The sequence below is a fragment of the Oreochromis niloticus genome, linkage group LG17 (assembly GCF_001858045.2).
Source record: "Oreochromis niloticus isolate F11D_XX linkage group LG17, O_niloticus_UMD_NMBU, whole genome shotgun sequence".
NCBI lineage: Eukaryota > Metazoa > Chordata > Actinopteri > Cichliformes > Cichlidae > Oreochromis > Oreochromis niloticus.
The window spans coordinates 27,682,237-27,700,697 of record NC_031981.2 but is presented as its reverse complement, the minus strand read 5'-3'; the positions used below and the strand labels follow the sequence as shown (position 1 = coordinate 27,700,697).

The window sequence follows — 18,461 nt, the reverse complement described above, 5'->3', positions numbered from 1 at the left end:
TCAAGGGCGATCATTGGTTAATGGTGATCATGTGACTGATGCAAGCCAGATCCTTTTATTTAGCAAAACTGTGATTAATAGTTAAATATTATTGTTGAGGGGCACAGACAGGACTCCGCACGCACACACACATTAAAAAATAAATAAATTAAAAATTAAAAAAAAAATTGCCTCAACAAAAGGGCACTTTGGGCACCCATCAGGAAAGGGGCGGGTGCTCAAGCCCCTTCCGCTCCCCCCTCTGCACGTGCCTGTTACTGACTGTCATTTGAATCAGCTGTGTGAGGGAGACGGGGGCGAGTGTTTTACCTTGTCAAGGACCTCCTTCAACAACAGGTATTTGTTTACAAATTACTCTATTTTATGCATCTAAAAGGGCGTTTTTATTTCAGCTGTTCATAAATATCGCAAAAATATGATATGTTAATTTGTTGTTTTTTTAATGACTGCAGTTATTTTAAAAATGGGGAATAAACATTCTTATAGTAAGCTAATTAGCTTCGTTTCCGGCCCGTTTAAGTTATGCAAAAGTGATTATTTGTTAATTAAATAATGTTACTGCAAGTGTTCAGCAGAGCGCTGCAGCAGTAGGCATGCCCGGGCAAGCCTCGGTAGGAGGCTCGGTATTCAAACAAAGAAATAAATGGTCATTGTTATTTCCACATTTTCTAATGCATCCAAAGCAGCAGAAACACTTTATATTCATATACAGAATGCTAAATATCTATATGCTAAACATCGTCACAACATTCATTTAAATATGCACAGATCATCAACAATGTTGAAAACACCTGCCTAATGTTTTGTAGCTCACTGTCTTACCACCAGAACAGCTCTGACCAGTCCGGACATTTCCATAAATGCCTGATTGGAATGAGCTCTGGGCAGTTTGGTGCTCGGGTCCCTGCCTTGGGCTCTTTGCTAAAGCTGTCCCTGAGCAGGTTTTGCCCTGTGATTTAGGCATGTTATCAAGGGGTGTTACGATACGACCACCTAACATCCACAGGATTTAAGTTGGTTAAACATTTAGTTCTTCTCTCCACTGGTCAATGGTTTCGATGCGTTGGCTGATTTGCTCGGTTGCTTTTTGTACACTGCTCAACAAGGAAAAAAAGAAAAGAAAATTAAAGCAACACATCAGATCTGAGGGTTAAAAAATCTATACTGATATGGAAATGAAAATGATCAACTTACAGAGGGCTGAATTCAAAGACATATTGAAAATCAAAGTAAAAAAATGATGGAGCAGGCTAGTCCATTTTGCGGAAATTTTAATTGCAGCTAGTCACAATGGTACTTAGTAGTTTGTATGGTCCCCTGCCTGCCCCCCGCCCAATGTGCTTGTAAGCATGCCTGACAAGATCAGGGCATGGTGATGGTATCCTGGGGGAATCTCCTCCCAGATCTGGACAGTCTAAGATGCAACCTCCTGGTGTTCAATGAGTTGAAACATAATGTTCTACAGGTGTTCTACTGGATTAAGGTAAGGCAAGCATGGGGGCCAGTCAGTGATATCAATTCTGTCCTGCTCCAGCAACTACCTGCGTACTCTCGCTACATGAGGCCAGGCAGTGTCGTGCAGCAGAGGACACCAGTGGTGGGCCTGCTAATTCTGGTATTCTCTGGCAAATGCCAGTCAGGCTCCAAGGTGTGGGCAGTCTATGAAGTCTATGATTGTTTAGTCTGAGACCTTCACACCAGGGTCCTGCTAGAGGTCCTTTTATTAGGGTGTGGCAGTGTTTATCCTGTTACTCCTTGCACAAAGGAGCAGACACGAGTCTTGCTGATGGGATAAGGACCCTCTACAGCACCGCCCAGCTCTCCTAGAGTAACTGCCTCTCGAAAGTGATCAAAAAACCCAGAAAAACATCTAAACCCAGAAGAGTTGAAGTTGCAAAGCATGGGCTGACATCATATTAAACTCTTTGGATTAAGAATATGTGTGTGAAGGCAGACGAGCAGTTACTTTTGGCAGTATAGTGTAGTTGCAGGGATTATGAAAAATGTATTTCCCATGTTTGATGATTTGCATGCGCACCTTGTCATGTTCTGATCCAGACATGGGCCACCTCCTCATCCACTACCCGCGCCTCCTGCTGACTGTCAGCATGCTGGCCTGTCAGTGTCTCGCGGTCAACGGGCTGTTTGAGTGGCTGAGGCTGACAGAGGCACCTCGAGCAGCAGCGCCTCCTCAACCAGCAGCAGTGGCTCCAGCACATCTTGCCAAAGACGCTCAGTTTGAGATGGCAACTGCAGATGAGAAGTTTTTAGCTGAGGCAAAGCAGATGGAGCTCAGCCCATTGGACAGCTGTCATTACAGGGTATGTGGGCCTTGAAAATCTGTATTTAATCCACCGGACGAATAAAATGTTTTTGAACAATATTAGATTTAAGTTTGGAGAAGGTTGGGGAAAAGTGTTGTTAAGCATCTTTCATATAAAATTCTGATGGAGCAGTTTTCAAGACATTGTTTAAACAGAGGAATCATGTTTTTCTGGTTTGTCTCCTCTTGTAGGTGATTGCTCGGCTAAAGTCGAGTTGTGACACCCTCTCAGAAGAAAAGCTCGCAAAGCTCGGAGTGGAACTGTTTAACTGTCAGGCAGAGATTGAGGGGCGCCAGACGTACCTATGCACAGAGGAGATGGTAAAAATATGATCTTGTACTGCTCGTCAGAAATGGCTTTAAAAAAGAGAGAAAAAAAAAATGTAATGTTGTGTGCTAATCTCAATTTTATGTGTTAGACCATCAAAGAGTGTACAGCAGACATGGATTCAGATACATGGAACGCTTACCACATAGTGAGCAACCGAGCGCGCTCTGTTTGTTACGCAACTCGGCAGCAGCTTTTCCGGCGCAGAGCAGAGCACACAGTCAATGCACTCATCTCCACAGCCACCAGCCAGCTAGATGCAATGAAGGACCTGAAGGTAGGGCTGGGTTTAGAGGAAAAAAAATGTTTTTATTTCGCAAATCAGTGGTTTCTTGGGATTCATGGATCATTTTCAAACAGGAGGGCCAGGTAGAGTTGAAAGAACTGACTGCAGCATCACTGGACAAGCTGCTTGAAGGCCACAGTGCTCTGCAGGCTCAACAGGGGAAGCTGCACGAGGGCCAGGAGCAGATGGAGAGTTCACTGAGGGACAACCTGGAGCGTCTGGGTCAGGAAAAAGCTCTCATCGCCTCTGGACAGGAGCTGGTAGCTCAGCTCATTCAGGGAATTACAAAAAGAATGGGTGAGAATTTTAAATATTTCTGTATTTTTATTCTATTCTGTTAAAATTATACACTGAAAGGTCTTCTTCATGTGCTCATCTAAACTGGAAACCATACAAACCCTAGCAAAAATGATGGCATTTTTGAAGACATCAGTCTTCATTCTGTTTCGGGCACGACTGTAAATAATCTGACATAAAGGCTCTTTCCATGTGCTAACAATCAAATAGCAGCAGTTTGTAAATGGGTTTACTACTGACTATGGATAAAAGAAACTGTTTGTCAGATTACAAAATACTTGAAGATGTGCTGAATGACTTCTGGAAGTTTTAACTTTCCCCTTTAAATAGGATAAAATATGGAACTGCAATTCTCTTTAACAAAACACTGTAAACACACCTGATGCCACATCACGTAGCATGGATTTTATTCTTGCCGCATGTCTTTCTGTCCACCTTTTTTTAGAGAATGTGAGCGAGCATCTCCAGATCCAGGGCTCGGAGGTGCAGGACAGCCACAAGGCGATTGTCAAGGACCTGGCAGATGTAAGACACCAAGCTCAGGACATCTATCAGAAAATTGGTAAATGGCTGCAATCATTTGTAGTTTATAAAACTATCCCCCCAAGCAATGTGCTTACATATCTTTTTGTATTTTCTCCACCCTGTGGCTGAGTAGACCACAGTATGATAGAGTTTCTGCAGTATCAGGATCAGACCTCCCAGTACTACACTGACCTGATGAACAAGTTGGAGCGCATGAACAGCACCCTGGGAGGCATGCTTCACTACCTCGATAACATGCAGAGCCGCATAGAGGACAGGCTTCACATGATCCAGGGCTACCTTGGATGGGCAGGTGTGACACAGCAGCCACAGGGCACACTCCGTTTTTATAGGGTCTTTTCCTGCTACAGAGAAGTTGGATAATTGACTGTCAGCAGGACACATTTAGAAATGAATTCTTTACATTCTCTTTGACTAAAAAAAAAAAAAGGTTTCTCTATGACTTAAGAATTCTTTTTCTTGTGGTTTTTGCTCGAACAGGTCTAAGTCTGACAGCTATGTGGACATGCATCACACACACAGGCTACTTTGTACTGTGTGCAGTCTTGCTGACATTCCTGCACTGTCCTGGTTTCTCTCGAGCCATGCTGCTGCTCACTGTGCCTCTCAATGCAGTGGCTGAAGTCAACCAGCAGCCAGCGCTGGATCTCACCAGCCTCAGCCTGCTGCTGCTCACTCTGTCTCTGGGTATCAACATAAAGTCACTTAAGAGGAAAATACTTTAGCTCCAGTTTTCTGAAGCATTTGTCACAGTGTGAGTTTTGTTTCTGCAGGTCACTGGTTTGTGAATTGGCTGTGGGCATGCTTCCAGATCACAAAAAAGCTGACCAGTCCACTGCCACTCAGCTCATGCACCATTGTGGAACCGCAGAAGCAGCCTTGCAACTCTTATCCACCATCATCTACACCACAGAAGTGAGTATGTTGCACACTAGAACTGCAACTTGCATATTGGTCTTTGAAAATGTTCAATTTAACGGACTTCACTGAATGTGAAGGCCATCACCATCTTGGTGTTTTGAAACTGGACAAGAGGGGTGGCATCTCCATGCTGATGGACCCTGGTAGCAGCTATCAATTATAATATAGAGACAGTAATTTATTAAATGAGCACCATGTTGTAGATGTTAAACTTAGCTAATTATTTAATCTAGCTCAATCATAAACTCTTGAGTTTACTGGTCAGTTCTCAAACTGGTAACTGATGATTTGTTTGATCGAGTAAACAATGAAGTTTGAACTCCACACGGTCAGTAAGAGCTTCAGGCAGTAGAACATGTGTTGTTGTCTACACCAAATAAACAGTGATTCATTTTTGCATCTATTGGACCTATTTTCTATCCTTTTGTGCTCAGAGATGAAAAAGATGACATCATTGAGCAAGACGACCTGTTGAATGAGGACAGCTTTTTATCAGGTGGGAAATGCATGCTGAACCTTTTTACAGTGAATCCTGTTCAAGAGCAGTGCTCTTTCTATAAATTCAGCTTCTCAGTTTTGCTGTCAAACATGTTTGTGTTCAGGTGAACTTGGCATGTCAGCTGTGTCTCCACCTCAGAGGAAGCTTGCGCCAGAGTCGAGGCTTATGCCAGTAATTGGTACACCAAATCACTCCACTCCCAGGTTTATACCAAAGCCACTTTCTTCAGCGGTAAGCAAACTAAGTTAATGCTTTAAGAAATGTAAAAACTGTATTCTCAGTGCATCATTAGTGGCAAGCAAGACAAATATTGTTTAATTTAAATCTGTTTTAGGCTCTTTGTGACGATATACCCCTGAGGAACCTGGGAGGTGTTTTTGATTCAATCACTGACTCGCATGATATAGGGAATGATTCACGAAGTGCAAGTCCCACTCCATCATTAGTCAGCAACAGGTCAGTAGCTCCAATTACATGCACGTGTTTTTCTGTTTGAAGACTTCAGCTAAATTGTTTATATGGACTTTGATTTAATGTACTTTGGGTTTTATATATAACTGGAACCCTGACATTTGAAATGAACATGTCTCGTTAGGGATTCTAGCTGCTGGCTCACCAGTTTTCACTGAAATCATACATAAATGGGAGTAAGAGTCTCCAAGAGCTTTTGGCTTATAGGAGTTGTTTCAATGTATACTGACCTCATTATTTGAAACTGTGGAATTAATAAATTGCCCTCCAATATAACCGCATTATAATCGGTAAAAGGGAAATATGACTTGTTAAAGCGCATCTTTCTGTTTTTCCTGCCTTCAGCTCAGTGTCAGGCCGTCAGCTGTGCAATGGCATCACAAAAACAGGGAAACCCTGTAAGAAGAGAGCCGTGCCAGGACAGGAGTACTGCAGAGTCCACGAAGGGGGGCACTCCTCGTATGTCCAGTTTTAACAGGCTCAACCGTCTTTGTTTTCTGTAAAAACTGTATACTGTAATGAAAAATTGTTTTTACTAAGTTCTGTCTGCACTGCCCAGCAAGATTGCTGAATGAACACTACATCTGTAGATATTTTAAATGTTTTTAGACTTTTATTTAGCTTTTCGTGTTTAATAAAAATGAAAAAACTCTTATCAAAATAAGCTTTATTATCCGAGTATGTGCATGTACACACTCAAGGAACTGGGCTCAGTTTTTTGTCTTAATTCCATGCTCTTTATTGCTTTCAATGTACTTAGGAGAACTTGGAAACAGACAGTAGCAATGTGACACAGATGAACATGTATAGCCTATTCATAGTGGTGGGTAATTGGTTCTATATATAGATGGAGGGAGAGAGCTATGTGTCATATAGGTATAACCGAAGAGTATGTACTGCATGGTTTCAGTAAAAGCTGTGGTGGACGTTTTAGTAGAGACAACATGTGAGCAATGGCCTGTGAAAAGCTGCTCTCTAGCACCTACCAAAGGGAAGGAACTGGAAGAGGTTGTATCCTGGGTGTGATGGATCTGAGTGTTTCCTGAGTTTGTACAAATCCAAAGAGTTTCTTGCAGACCCGACTTGTCCACTGTAGTCTGTTCTCATCCTCTTTGGTTTGATCCATACACTGATGGACATGCAGGAAACAGACTGGATTGCTGCAGAGTAGAAATGGACCAATAGCTCCTGAGCTGGTGCAGGAGGTCCATCCTCTTCTGGGCCTCTTTGATAATTGCTTAGTTGAATCAAGGACACATCCTAAAACCTGCAGGACACCAGCCCTTGAGGCCTGGAGTTTCCCCAACCCTGATCTATACACTTCTGTATAGATCAGGGTTCTGTGTCTGTTATAAAGTGAAGCATGAGTAATAGTGCTCTCCAGCAGAACTGAATCCTTGTTTTGTCATTTTTTTTTATGGCATATGAACATGTACAGAAATAAAAATCTCAATCTGTGACATAGGTGTTTCATATTAAGGGTAGGACACTTGAGACACATTGCAGATATAAAATATTTATTTTGCTCTGATTTGTTTAAAAAAAACAAAAACCCAAACCACTAGCCCACATAATGCTCAATTATATAAACTGGATCAATGCCAAGTAATTCGAACATTCAAATCCCAAACCCTTCAATAACAAACAAAGTCAAAACAATTCTGATTTCTGAATTAATTATGTTGTGCCAGCACCTGGATTACAAGATTGAAGCAGCCCGTTTCCCACCTGAAATGATAAACACTACCACAGTGAATAAAACAAAAACTTCTTCATACGGGTCGTAGAATAGGTGAAGACATTGTTCTTTTACTGAAGGACAGTGGACCCCACGATCTGTACGTTCCACGCTCAGCTGGATGATCTAGTTTAGATTAAAACAGTTGGATTAAATCTGAGATGATTGAACTCTTCCTGCTGGTAACACTGATACTGGAAACCACAATCAGCAACTCTGCAATTTAAGTTAAAACTGGGAGGGAAGGAAAAAACCAAAAACAACTAAGCTTACATGTAGCTCAGTACCCTTTAAAATTCGACTAGAGAAAAATATAGTGAGGGACAGTAGAAAAATGGCAGAAAATCCTTCTTTTAAATCAATAAGCCACAGCACAATTAATGTCCGTCCTTTTAAAAGCAAATACAAAGAGCGCCTAAATGGGAAAACGAGCTGAAAGCACCTGAATTTAGAGGGCGTAGAAGAAGAATGCTCTTCCTCACAGCAGCTGGACGGATTCAGCAATGATGACTTTAAGCCCTAGCCTACAGACTAATAGTAAATTTCATATGTGTATTATTTCCTATTGACTGAGGGGGCACCTCTAAATGCAAGTACAGAGTATGCTAAATGATCATTATTTTGCAGTGGTCTCTTGAAAATGCTTGAAAAGCTTCTCTAACATTGAGTCCACAATCACAACCATAGCCAGTGTATGATAGATGGACTTCACTACTGTGATTTTACCCTTTGCTTAGTGAAGTTGTTGCAATTTTTGCAATCATCAATTTGGTGTTTTGAAACCAGATGTGATGAGGTAAGGTACTGACTTGTCATTGAACGTCTCTTTATAATCACTAAGACTTGAATCTAGCTACACAGCTCAAGCTCATAAGGAAAGTGTTTACTGAGGTCACAGATTGTGGATGAGCACAGATTTCTACATGACTGGACTGCTTTTTACAATTGCAGGAGTCACCCCCTGCTGGCCATTAAAAAGAATGCAGGTTTAAGGCACTTCTGCATTAGCTCACAATTTAGACCTGGCAGCTACACCCACCTTTTATATACAGACAAGGATTCTAACCAGTTCCTCACACAAGGATGATGCCACCATGGCTCAGTGGCATCATTTCAGTCCAATACTTTTCAAACTGGCATTCTGACAAGTCATCCACGATTTAATCCAGCTAAATACAGAAAAGGGGTCCCAGGTCCTGCACCCAACATTCAGCACAAAACATAGCATGGTGCTGCAGAAAGAGGGCAACAACAGTAAGACTCAACACCAACTGCCTTGTGTTTGTGCAGTGAAGCACTTTGTTTTCCACGAGCTCTCTCTCTCCACCTCTGTCACCACCACCAGATTCTTTACCAACACAACAGCAGATGAAACAAGAATTTGCACCGATTTGTTTGGCAGTCTTCTCACTTCCTGGCTGTGTCATAGTTGGCAACAAACCAATCACAGGTTTCTTTTAAAGCTGCAAGTGAAAAGAACCAGACAAGTCAGTCAACTGATGGAGTCTTTTGAAATTCCTACACTGATAGCATCTAAATATCAAGCTTTACGTCAGCCGCACCTTGGTTGAAGGGGGTGAACGTGAAGTCTGGCAGGTACCGGCACAGCTTTGCATTGCTGGCCGTCTTTTTGAACTGTCCGTCTGCTTTACTGGTGTCAAACTGAATGTCACAGGTAAAGGAAACAACGAGACAACAAGAAGAAATTTTGGGGTTTTCTCTATAATAGTGTACAGTCTTTACCTTACAACATAAAGCGCTTTGAGGTGACTGCTGTTGTGATTTAGCGCTATATAAATAAAACTGAACTGAATTTAACGTTAATCTTCCAAATCCACTGTCACAAAAAAACAACATGCATTACTGAAAGGATACCACAACTTCTCCTTTAAAGCCCAATGCGTCAACAACAGCTTCTGCTGCTTCTTTGATGGACACTTCATCTTCCTCACCAACTGGAAGCAACAGATGTAGCATTTTAAGAACACTTCTTCTTAAACTGCCATCATCATTGCTCTATGTCATAGAGTCTATGAGGCCTCACCAGAGAGAATGATTGGCTCAACTTCTGGATACTCCCTCAGGACCCAGAGGAAAAGACGAGCCAGGTCCAAAGAGTAAATGAACTGTCTTCTAGGTGTGCCAGAGCCCCACACCACCAAGGGTTTCCCCTCCTCTGAACAGTACAACATGTAGATGAAGTCACGTGTCCATTTACACCACCAAAAACTTGTAAATGCTTAAAGAGAAATGCTGGAATGACAATGGGGTTTTTTTGGGACTTAAAAATTCACAACTTACTTTGAGCAATGTATGCTTTATGTATAAGACCTGGTAGCACATGACCATCTTCGATGCTAAAGTTGTCATGAGGACCAAACACATTAGTGGGAATCACAGCTGTATAGCAACGCCCATGCTGCTGTAAATATGCTCTGTGAAGCACACACAGGGAAAAAAGTTTTAAATGCATTTCCTGAAAAATAGGCAGAGACATCATGCGAGGGTGACACAGCAGTATGGGAGAATTCTCAAACACTAATATGGCAAATGTCCTGTGAAACTATACACATGCTAAACAGAAGTATAACTAAAAACTGTTAGGATTATGTTGGTCAGCCGCAAGGTCACGATTGTTTTACCCCTTTGAAACACCCTGCATTTGTTGATCTTTTAAGACAACAAATTCCTTGCTGGACTTCTTGAAAATAAAGTGGTTTTACTGCTCCTGTTAACCAAAGTGTCCTCTTCCTGTCATCTTGGCTAGAACTGTTCTAAACCAACCTGCCAGGGAGGGAGTTGAGAGCTGGGAGAGCTGAGAGAAAGCACGTTGCGGTAGAGGATATAGAAATGAGACATAGAAGGCAGAGAAGACATAACGTACCTGTTGTGGACATCAATCATCCTCTTTGCATAGGCGTAGCCAAAGTTGGACTCATGAGGTGGACCGTTGTGGATCTGTAGTAAAGGGAAGCGCATGTGAGCTACTCTTTTCCAAATGCGCTGATACACAGAAAGAGCAGGGAGGTATATTTACCATGGTCTCATCAATAGGATAGGTCGTCTTATCAGGAAAGATGCAGGTGGACAGGCAGGAAACAACCTTGACCACGCCCACTTCATGCGCCGCCTGCAGCACATTGTCATTGATGTAGATGTTGTTCCTCTGGAAAGTAAATAAAGCAGGATGAGCATCACAAACCTGAATCTAGATAGTATACATTCATAACATTTCTATTAAATGAGTTTATTAGATGAACAGGTTCCTCATACCCAGAAGTCCAGGTTGTACTTCATGTTCTTGAAAAGCCCTCCAACCATAGCAGCCAGGTGGATGACGTGCGTAGGCCGGTGTTTCTCAAACACTGCCCGGGTCTGGTCCATATTCCTGAGGAGAGGCCACCAGCAGGTTAATGGTATCAAAACATGTGACAGCATTTTATCTTGAAGAAGAGCAGCTCTCACATGAGGTTGGCATCTTTGGAGGACAGAAATATCCATTCCTCCCCCTCCTTGGCTACTCCTTCTTCCTTCACCACATGCTGTATGGCCCTGCCCACCAACCCGGATGCACCTGTCACCAACACCCTCATGGGATCGGCCATGTTTATCTAGATAGTGGAACATGAACAATTCAGCACAGGACGAGTCACAGCGAAACTCTGATTAACATACAAGCTATAAACATCGTGAAACTTTCTAAAGCTAACAGGTTTATCTGTGTTTTCATGCAGTAAAGTGTGCTATTTGTAAGATGCTTCCTGGTTTTTATCTGAGGTGATTAACCCGTACAAAACCATACTGGAGCAGATTGTGTACATATATAGTTGCATATGTGCCACGTACACCGCACACGACCATTCAGACAAGCTAACATTATTAGCTGTTAGGTGGCGGTAATCGCCGTCATCGTTCCTTGGAACTCGACAAAGTAAAAAACTAATTACCTCGTAAGTTTACTTTTTTTCCTACAAGCGACATATCAGTGCTAGAAATCCTCGTTAACTCAGAGTTAAACAAATAAGCTAGCATTATAAAGAACTCTTTTACCTGTTTGAAAGCTGAGAACACAGAACAGAGAAGCCGGTTTCTTCTCTTCGCCTCCTCCTCCTTCTTCTTCTAAGTTTTATTTGCGGTTGGCAAAGAACTGAATGGTGCATTATCGCCACCAACTGGTGTGGAATGTGGCTGGAACCTTGCTCAAAAGAAAAAAAAAACCCTCAAATCTTCCTAAGCCATTTATTCTCTTTTAAAAACTGAAATAAGGTCTGATAACGTTTACTTCTAGAGTTCTTTTGCAGTATACCAATAACATCTAGTTTCATTTTTATGTTACTGAGGTTTTAGGTCAGTTGTCTTCTCCACCTGAGCTGCTGCTTCTTCTTCTTCTATCTTTTTATGACGGTTGGCAAACCACTTCAGGTATATTACCGCCACCTTCTGGACGGGGATTCTTTTCCGTAGGCTGTCCATTCACCATCCTTCCCTCCAGCGACCCTAGAGGCTTCTTGCTGGTTCTCTTTTATCTCCCCTTGCTTATGATGCCCTTCCAGGCATATTAAGGATAAAACTGTTGTCGGAACCATACTAATAAAGTATTAATAAAGTATTCTGATTCTGATTGTTTCAGGATGACCTGCCATTATCCAATCACACATCTGCTTACCTGTATCTTTTGCTCGTTTCTCCTCCTCTTTTCTCTTTTTTCTAAACTGAGGACCTGATGGCTTTGAACTTTTCTTGTCCATCTTCCATTGGTTTTAATTTTGCACTCCAGTATGAACACCCATCCCCCAACCCGAGGATCACCACAACATAACCTAATAGACCTACACCTTAGTTCACAGATTCATTTTGTCTAAGGTGTATTTCTGGGATTTCGCACAACCAGGATTCATATCATGAATACACAATGGGCTTGGATTTACAACATTATGAATGAAATGTGCTCTATTTGGAAGCAGCAGGTCTCCCTCCCCTTTCGACAGGTTGTGTGTGAGACTTTAAATCATCAAACTGTAAATTATAAATTTTAAATTGTTATTGATCCCTTTACCCCTGGTCCTAAAGTGTATATTTATTTTCTTACTCTTCTTATATTTATTGTTTGTTTATTTGCACTGCTGTAACTGGAGCCTCGTCATCCCATCTCTCTATATACTGTACTGTGTGTAGCGGAGATGACAATAAAGCAGTAGCGGTTTTAGATACGGGCGACACGGGCGGTTGCCCGGGGCGGCATCGTGGTGGGGGCGGCATCACGGGCATCGGCAAAAAAAATAAATTAAAAAAAATTGCTGCCCCGACATCATGCCAGCGCATATTGGGGATGGCATAGGCACCGATCGGTTTTCTATCGCCCATTTGCTGGGGGCGCCCTCCGTTTGCAGGGTGCGCCTGCTACTTGCAGCGCAGGGAGGAGAGGGCGGGCGGCGGAGGGATTCTCTGGCTGGCTGGAGCATCGTCTAATAACCAACTCGCAAAATAAAACAAAATAAAAACAAACCAACAAACACGAAAACACCAGACATTATGATCCAGACTTATAATTTGCACCGATGTTTTTCTATACACGAAAAGTGAGCGCGAGAGCCCTCGGTGCGCCTGCTCGCTGCTGAAGTCAAAGTAAACTTTATTGTCATCTCCGTTACATACAGTCCAGTACATAGAGAGACGAGACGACGAGGCTCCAGTTACAGCAGTGCAAGTAAACGAACAATAAATAGTTAAGAGTAAAAACATTAATATACACTTTAGGACTCGGGGTAAAGGGATCAATAATAATTTAAAATGTATATTTTATATTTTGTTGATTTAAAGTCTCACACACAACCCGTTTTTAAAGTTTAAAAAAAGAGAAAGAAGAGGAGGAGTGTAGCGACTTCCACAGTTGCTAGAGGGACTGAGCCTGCCTATTTGCCTGACGCGCTGTCAACTTTACACAATAATGCGAGAGGTGGAATTGGTTGCTTGTTTATTAAAGTGCTTGAAAAGTTTACAGAGCAATGTGATCGGCTGCAACTCAAACTCTTAAAACATCACAGGCTCTAATCAGGTCAACAAAAACTACGGCTGCCAGCCCTCATCTTTGTCAAAATCAAACCAGTGAAAGACAGATTGACAACGCCCTCTTAATGTCACCGCTAGCACCCACGTGACTCCCGTTACACATCACCATAGCAACCAAACAAATGAAAACCCAGTGGTCATTAAAATTCAATACATTTAATTATGGCTCCTAGAAGGAGAAACGAGCAAAAGATGCAGGTAAGCAGATGTGTCATTGAATAATGGCAGGTCATGTATCCTAAAACATTAAGAATCAGAATACTTTATTAATCCCTAAGGAAATTATGTGGGTTACAGTTCCTCCAAGAAAAAATGGTAAAAATAGTAACAGTAACAGACTAAACTCCAAACAATATTTACAATAATATAATATTAATTAGTCAGTGTCAATTGTTGATTTGTCCTGCTGTAATTGTATGACGAATTATGTCTGTTTAGTAGCCGTTTCCATACTATGCATACTCTCTCTCTTCATATGTGTGCGTGTTGTTTGTGTGTGTGTGTGTGTGTGGGGGGGGGGGGGGGGGGGAGCAGAGGGAGTGTTCGCCCAGGGCGCCAAACAGGCTAGGACCGCCACTGCAATAAAGTTTACTTTGACTTCAGCAGCAAGCAGGCGCACCGAGGGCTCTCGCGCTCGCTTTTCGCCTATAGAATTTTGAAAACAAAACAAAACATCGGTGCAAATTATAAGCCTGTATCATTATGTCTGGTCCCTGTGCAGCAAGCAGCAGGCGCACTTCGCAAACGGAGGGCGCCCTTACTCCCAGCAATTGGGCGATAGAAAACCGATCGGTGCCTATGCCATTCCCAATATGCGCTGGCTGATGTCGGGGCAGCATGAGTACGAGCAATTTAATTATTTATCTATTTATTTTTTGCCGATGCCCGTGATGCCGCCCCCCACCACTATGCCGCCCCGGGCAACCGCCCGTGTCGCCGGTATCTAAAACCGCTACTGCTTCCAGGTGTATGCATTCTGTCTCTTCAGCTACTTTTCTCTTCTTTACACAACTACCGCTTTCCCACACTGTCAATCTCAATACTGATGTTACTGTAGACCAGTCATCTTCTTGCCTGCCTTTTTCGAGCAAATCAGCCTCTGTGTTGCTTGGTTAAAATCTGTGCTTTCCATCATTTTCCCTTTCAGACTTACTCTTGTGAAACCCACCTCCTTCCCATCTTCACCTTGGACACCTCAGTGGGAGCTTTATTCAAAGCTGCAGTCGTCATCTTCAAAACCACCAGCAACTAGATGCTGGGGGATACTGGGTAGAATGAACATGATGAGCTGGTCACACACATGGGGCAGCTCCAGGATCTGCATACCTTGGTCATGGATTGTAGTTGTAGGGCTGCTTCTTCTTCTGGTACATCATCTGGACTGAACAGGTTACTAATGATGTCATTTATATCTGTGATGTGTGCTACAGCTCAGCATAATTTGAGAAATGTTGATACTGAAGAGCAGAAGCAGTTCAATTAATCAGATATCAGTAAAGTCTGTGATGCTCTGTGTTTAATGTACAACCCCAATTTCAAAAAATGTTGAGAGACTATGTAAAATGTATATAAAAACAGACTGCAATGATTTTTCCATATGTTATTCTCAGTCAAACACAGAAAATCATGTATCATGTCAGATGCACAAACTGAAAAAAAAAATTGATTTTAAGCAAAAAAACCCTCTTTTTGAACATCATGACAACATGTCTCAAAAAAGCTGCCAGTGATGAGAGCAGCTACTAGATTTTATCTGATCTTGGATTCTAGCTGCTCACTTTTCATTGCTGTTGTAATAGCTGCAGTATGCAGTTTAGTATACTGTAACAAACAAGGGCTTCCCTGAAGAACTCTTTGCTCTAACCCCTGTATATACCTTTCAGTATTGCTGGGGCCCTTCCAGAGCATACTGCTAGTTCATAGACACTACTGCACTATCATACCATCAGAGATGCAGACTCTTGATAATAAGTTGGATTTTCCTCTTCAGTCTGGAGGACACAGTTTCTATGTTCTCTAAAGCTGCTAGAACTTGTGATTTTATGCAAGTACCATCTATTTTGTAAAAGCACATTTTGTTTTTAATAGAAGAGACACGTGTGTGTCTGATTAAGTAATAAAATGTTCCAGAGAAAAATACAGTTTTATAATTAGCAAAACATCACAACACAAAACTCCATTGTTATTTCATAGATGTATTTATTTGAATTGCAACATCATCTTCCTCTGCTGCTTCTGTCTACTGAGGAGATGAGAATCTGCCAAAGAACAGGATGGACTTGGTCTCATTGTGTCTGATGAAGAAGAGGAAGGGGTGATCTGCTGTGAAGTGTGTGGCCCGTCCACAACTAAATGACCTGGACACAACACCTGTGGCTGCTGCGGCCTTTGTGCCCTCCTCATTAACCTCCACAAAGGCCTTGTGGGCCACCGTAGACAGGAAGAGCCTCCCTTTACCGTTCATGCCAGACAGGTCAGCCCTTCCTGCACAGAACACGTCCTTCATACCCAGTTTAGCCAGAGGTTCATTCAGCTCGTAGTCTTCCTCTAGCTTGAACTTTGGCAGGTGAAGGACAACTTCTGAATAGTTCCTCATGTTTTTCCTGTCGGTCCATTCATTCAGCCTCTCCTGTGTTAGCTCCTTCTCCAGCTGGAACACAGTTAATACATTTTGTCATATTTCTTTTGCTCATATTAAAATTCATTTTATACATGAAATCAGGAGCTGACTGTTAAATTCTTAAGTGATCAAATTTAATAAAGTAAACTAAAGTGAAGCAGAAGAGTTTTTGTGGCTTTTCTTTACAGGAACTTGTTTCTAGGCTGTGTACCTTCAGCAGAGGGTCTGAGCCATCTGAGGACTCCTTAGGCAGCAGAATGAACATGCTGAGCTCCTCAGCCACATAGGGCAGCTCCAGGATCTGCAAATCATGGTCAGCAATGTAGTTGTAGGGAAGCTCCTTCCTCTGGTACATCATCTGGACTGGTACGGTCTCATTCTGACACACAGGAAATGCAGGCGATCATGTTATCATAAACCTTCTGATGCTGTTTAACTTAAACATTTTAAACTGTTTCCTGTATTCAGACTTTGAGTCCAGAATTTGTAACCTTCAGTTAAATTTCTACCTGTCTGACTTTAAAGGGCATCTCTTTGGTGTTTGCCTCATAAAATGGGTTCCTCCACTTTCCCTTGAAGTAGACAGCATTGACCAGAACCAGTCTGGTATATTCGTCGACTGTTTCTGGCTTCAGAAGGTCTTTTATCTTATCTGACAGGAAATACAGAAACACAACAATATTTTGTTATAATCCACAGAGGATGCTAAAATGATTCCCTGCTGTTCAGGCTGTGGAAGATGCACATTCTCACTTTCTGTCTGCTGCTCGACCCAGCTGTTGATCTCTGCTCTGCACGCCTCTGGAGCTCCGATGAAGTCCACAGTCTTCAGGTCTGCCTGGTAGTACTTCTGTGTGGCTTCAAGGAAGTCCTGCAGAGAGCAGACATCTGTTTATTAATCCAGTCTTTGTAATGAAGAACTTTATGAAGAGAATCATTGATGTGGACACTCACTGGGAGGAAGTGGGCAGTGTTTTCTCCATAAAGACGGTTGGCTAGTTTCAGGATGTAGGATGCAGACGGTGAGTTGATGTCAGCGTTCAGTTTCTGGAAGTCTGCATGGACGCCTTCACCTGAGCTGAATGAGAGGGCCTGTGTGGCATTGAAGACAAAGACTGAAAGGATGTGACACTGAGCCTGTCTGCCATTTCAGCACCATGTTTAATAATAACCATTAACTGACTGTCAGCATCATGCTCTCAGTAACTATACTGTTTGTGGGTTTTATCGACTTTGATGCCATTTATATAACACATTCCATCCTCATATGGTAGACACAAATTTCTGACGTCCCACTGGGAACATCTTGGGGTTCAGTGTTTTGGCCACATAGAAAATTAAGCTTTTTGAAGATGTTAAATGAAACCCCAAAATTAATTAATTCATAAATCTAACGAGGACAAGAATTATTAGTTTATTAGTTAGTTTATTATTCAGCCAGCACTCTTGTAGCAAAAAAGTTCAGATTATATATATATGTTTAACCTCCTAAGACCCGAACTCTTCCACGGCATGCATTTTTAATTTCTCTTTGATATTTGGGCATATTGGGGCCCAATGAATGTAAAAACAAAGAATTAACAGATTTTTTTTTACCTTATTTTTGTTTTTATGAAAAATCAGAGCCACATATGAGGATATTCGTTTAAAATTTTGATAGAACATTAGCAGTATAATGTCCTCATAAGTGGATATCAAGCCCTTGTAGAGCAAAATTGAGTATTTTGGTCTAAATAACCCAAAATGTGATGTCCACATATGTGGACGCCAGGTCCTAGGAGGTTAAAGACGAAAACAAAACAACAAAACAAAATTATTTCTTCTGTATAGAAAAACACAGACTGCCACATCTGACTGATTTTAAATTGTAACGAGGGCTTGAAGTTGCACAATCATGCTCGCCGATCAACTGATGGCCTCGTGCAGGTGGCCAAGTGACAGTGAGCTGACCTGAACCATCTGAGCTGCAGTGTTTCCTTTAGCTCCCAGGTAGACCATGGCCAGGGCTGAGCTGATGCTCAGAGGAGAGACAAAGATGTTTCCAGCAGGGTTTGTCTGGCTCGGAACAGCTCCAAGGCAAAGACTGTGTTTGAGTTGCTGACGGCGGACATGGCTGATGGTGTTTTCCTGTAACATGCAAACAACCGTTTAAACTGCTACAGCATTACATACAGGAAACACAGTAAGAGACTTTATATTAAAGCATCGAGAAAAAGTGAATTTTTTTAGGTTCGCGCAAACAAACAGACGCCACTGCCGAAGCTGCCCCCACCCACTGAAGCTAAGACTCCGCACACGGTGTAGCCCGTTTGTCAGCAGCGACTCTGCTCACTTATACGAGACTTAAAGCTACTTTATTCACA

The 18,461-nt window shown here is 42.2% G+C and overlaps 2 protein-coding genes and 1 pseudogene across 2 annotated transcripts; 1 reads left to right on the top strand and 2 right to left on the bottom strand.

Annotated features, from left to right (window-relative positions):
• Nucleotides 1-202: 202 nt before the first annotated feature.
• Nucleotides 203-6,558, top strand: bmb (brambleberry). Its single transcript, XM_005458287.4, has 13 exons — nucleotides 203-336; nucleotides 2,059-2,321; nucleotides 2,516-2,644; nucleotides 2,743-2,928; nucleotides 3,012-3,234; nucleotides 3,680-3,796; nucleotides 3,893-4,072; nucleotides 4,261-4,467; nucleotides 4,554-4,695; nucleotides 5,136-5,197; nucleotides 5,304-5,431; nucleotides 5,535-5,656; nucleotides 6,017-6,558. Exons 2-13 carry the CDS (start codon nucleotides 2,061-2,063, stop codon nucleotides 6,144-6,146), a joined length of 1,887 nt encoding a protein of 628 aa, XP_005458344.1. The 5' UTR covers nucleotides 203-336; nucleotides 2,059-2,060; the 3' UTR covers nucleotides 6,147-6,558.
• A 613-nt stretch (nucleotides 6,559-7,171) lies between these two features.
• On the bottom strand, nucleotides 7,172-11,767 carry LOC100709628 (GDP-L-fucose synthase). Its single transcript, XM_003453534.5, has 10 exons — nucleotides 11,460-11,767; nucleotides 10,875-11,020; nucleotides 10,683-10,797; nucleotides 10,447-10,575; nucleotides 10,294-10,367; nucleotides 9,711-9,844; nucleotides 9,454-9,585; nucleotides 9,285-9,364; nucleotides 8,972-9,071; nucleotides 7,172-8,872 (listed from the first exon to the last, which is right to left on the bottom strand). The coding sequence occupies exons 2-10, from the start codon at nucleotides 11,012-11,014 to the stop codon at nucleotides 8,817-8,819; spliced, it is 960 nt and encodes a 319-aa protein (XP_003453582.1). The 5' UTR covers nucleotides 11,015-11,020; nucleotides 11,460-11,767; the 3' UTR covers nucleotides 7,172-8,816.
• Nucleotides 11,768-15,657: 3,890 nt separating this feature from the next.
• On the bottom strand, nucleotides 15,658-18,224 carry LOC109195107 (leukocyte elastase inhibitor-like; annotated as a pseudogene).
• Nucleotides 18,225-18,461: the final 237 nt, after the last annotated feature.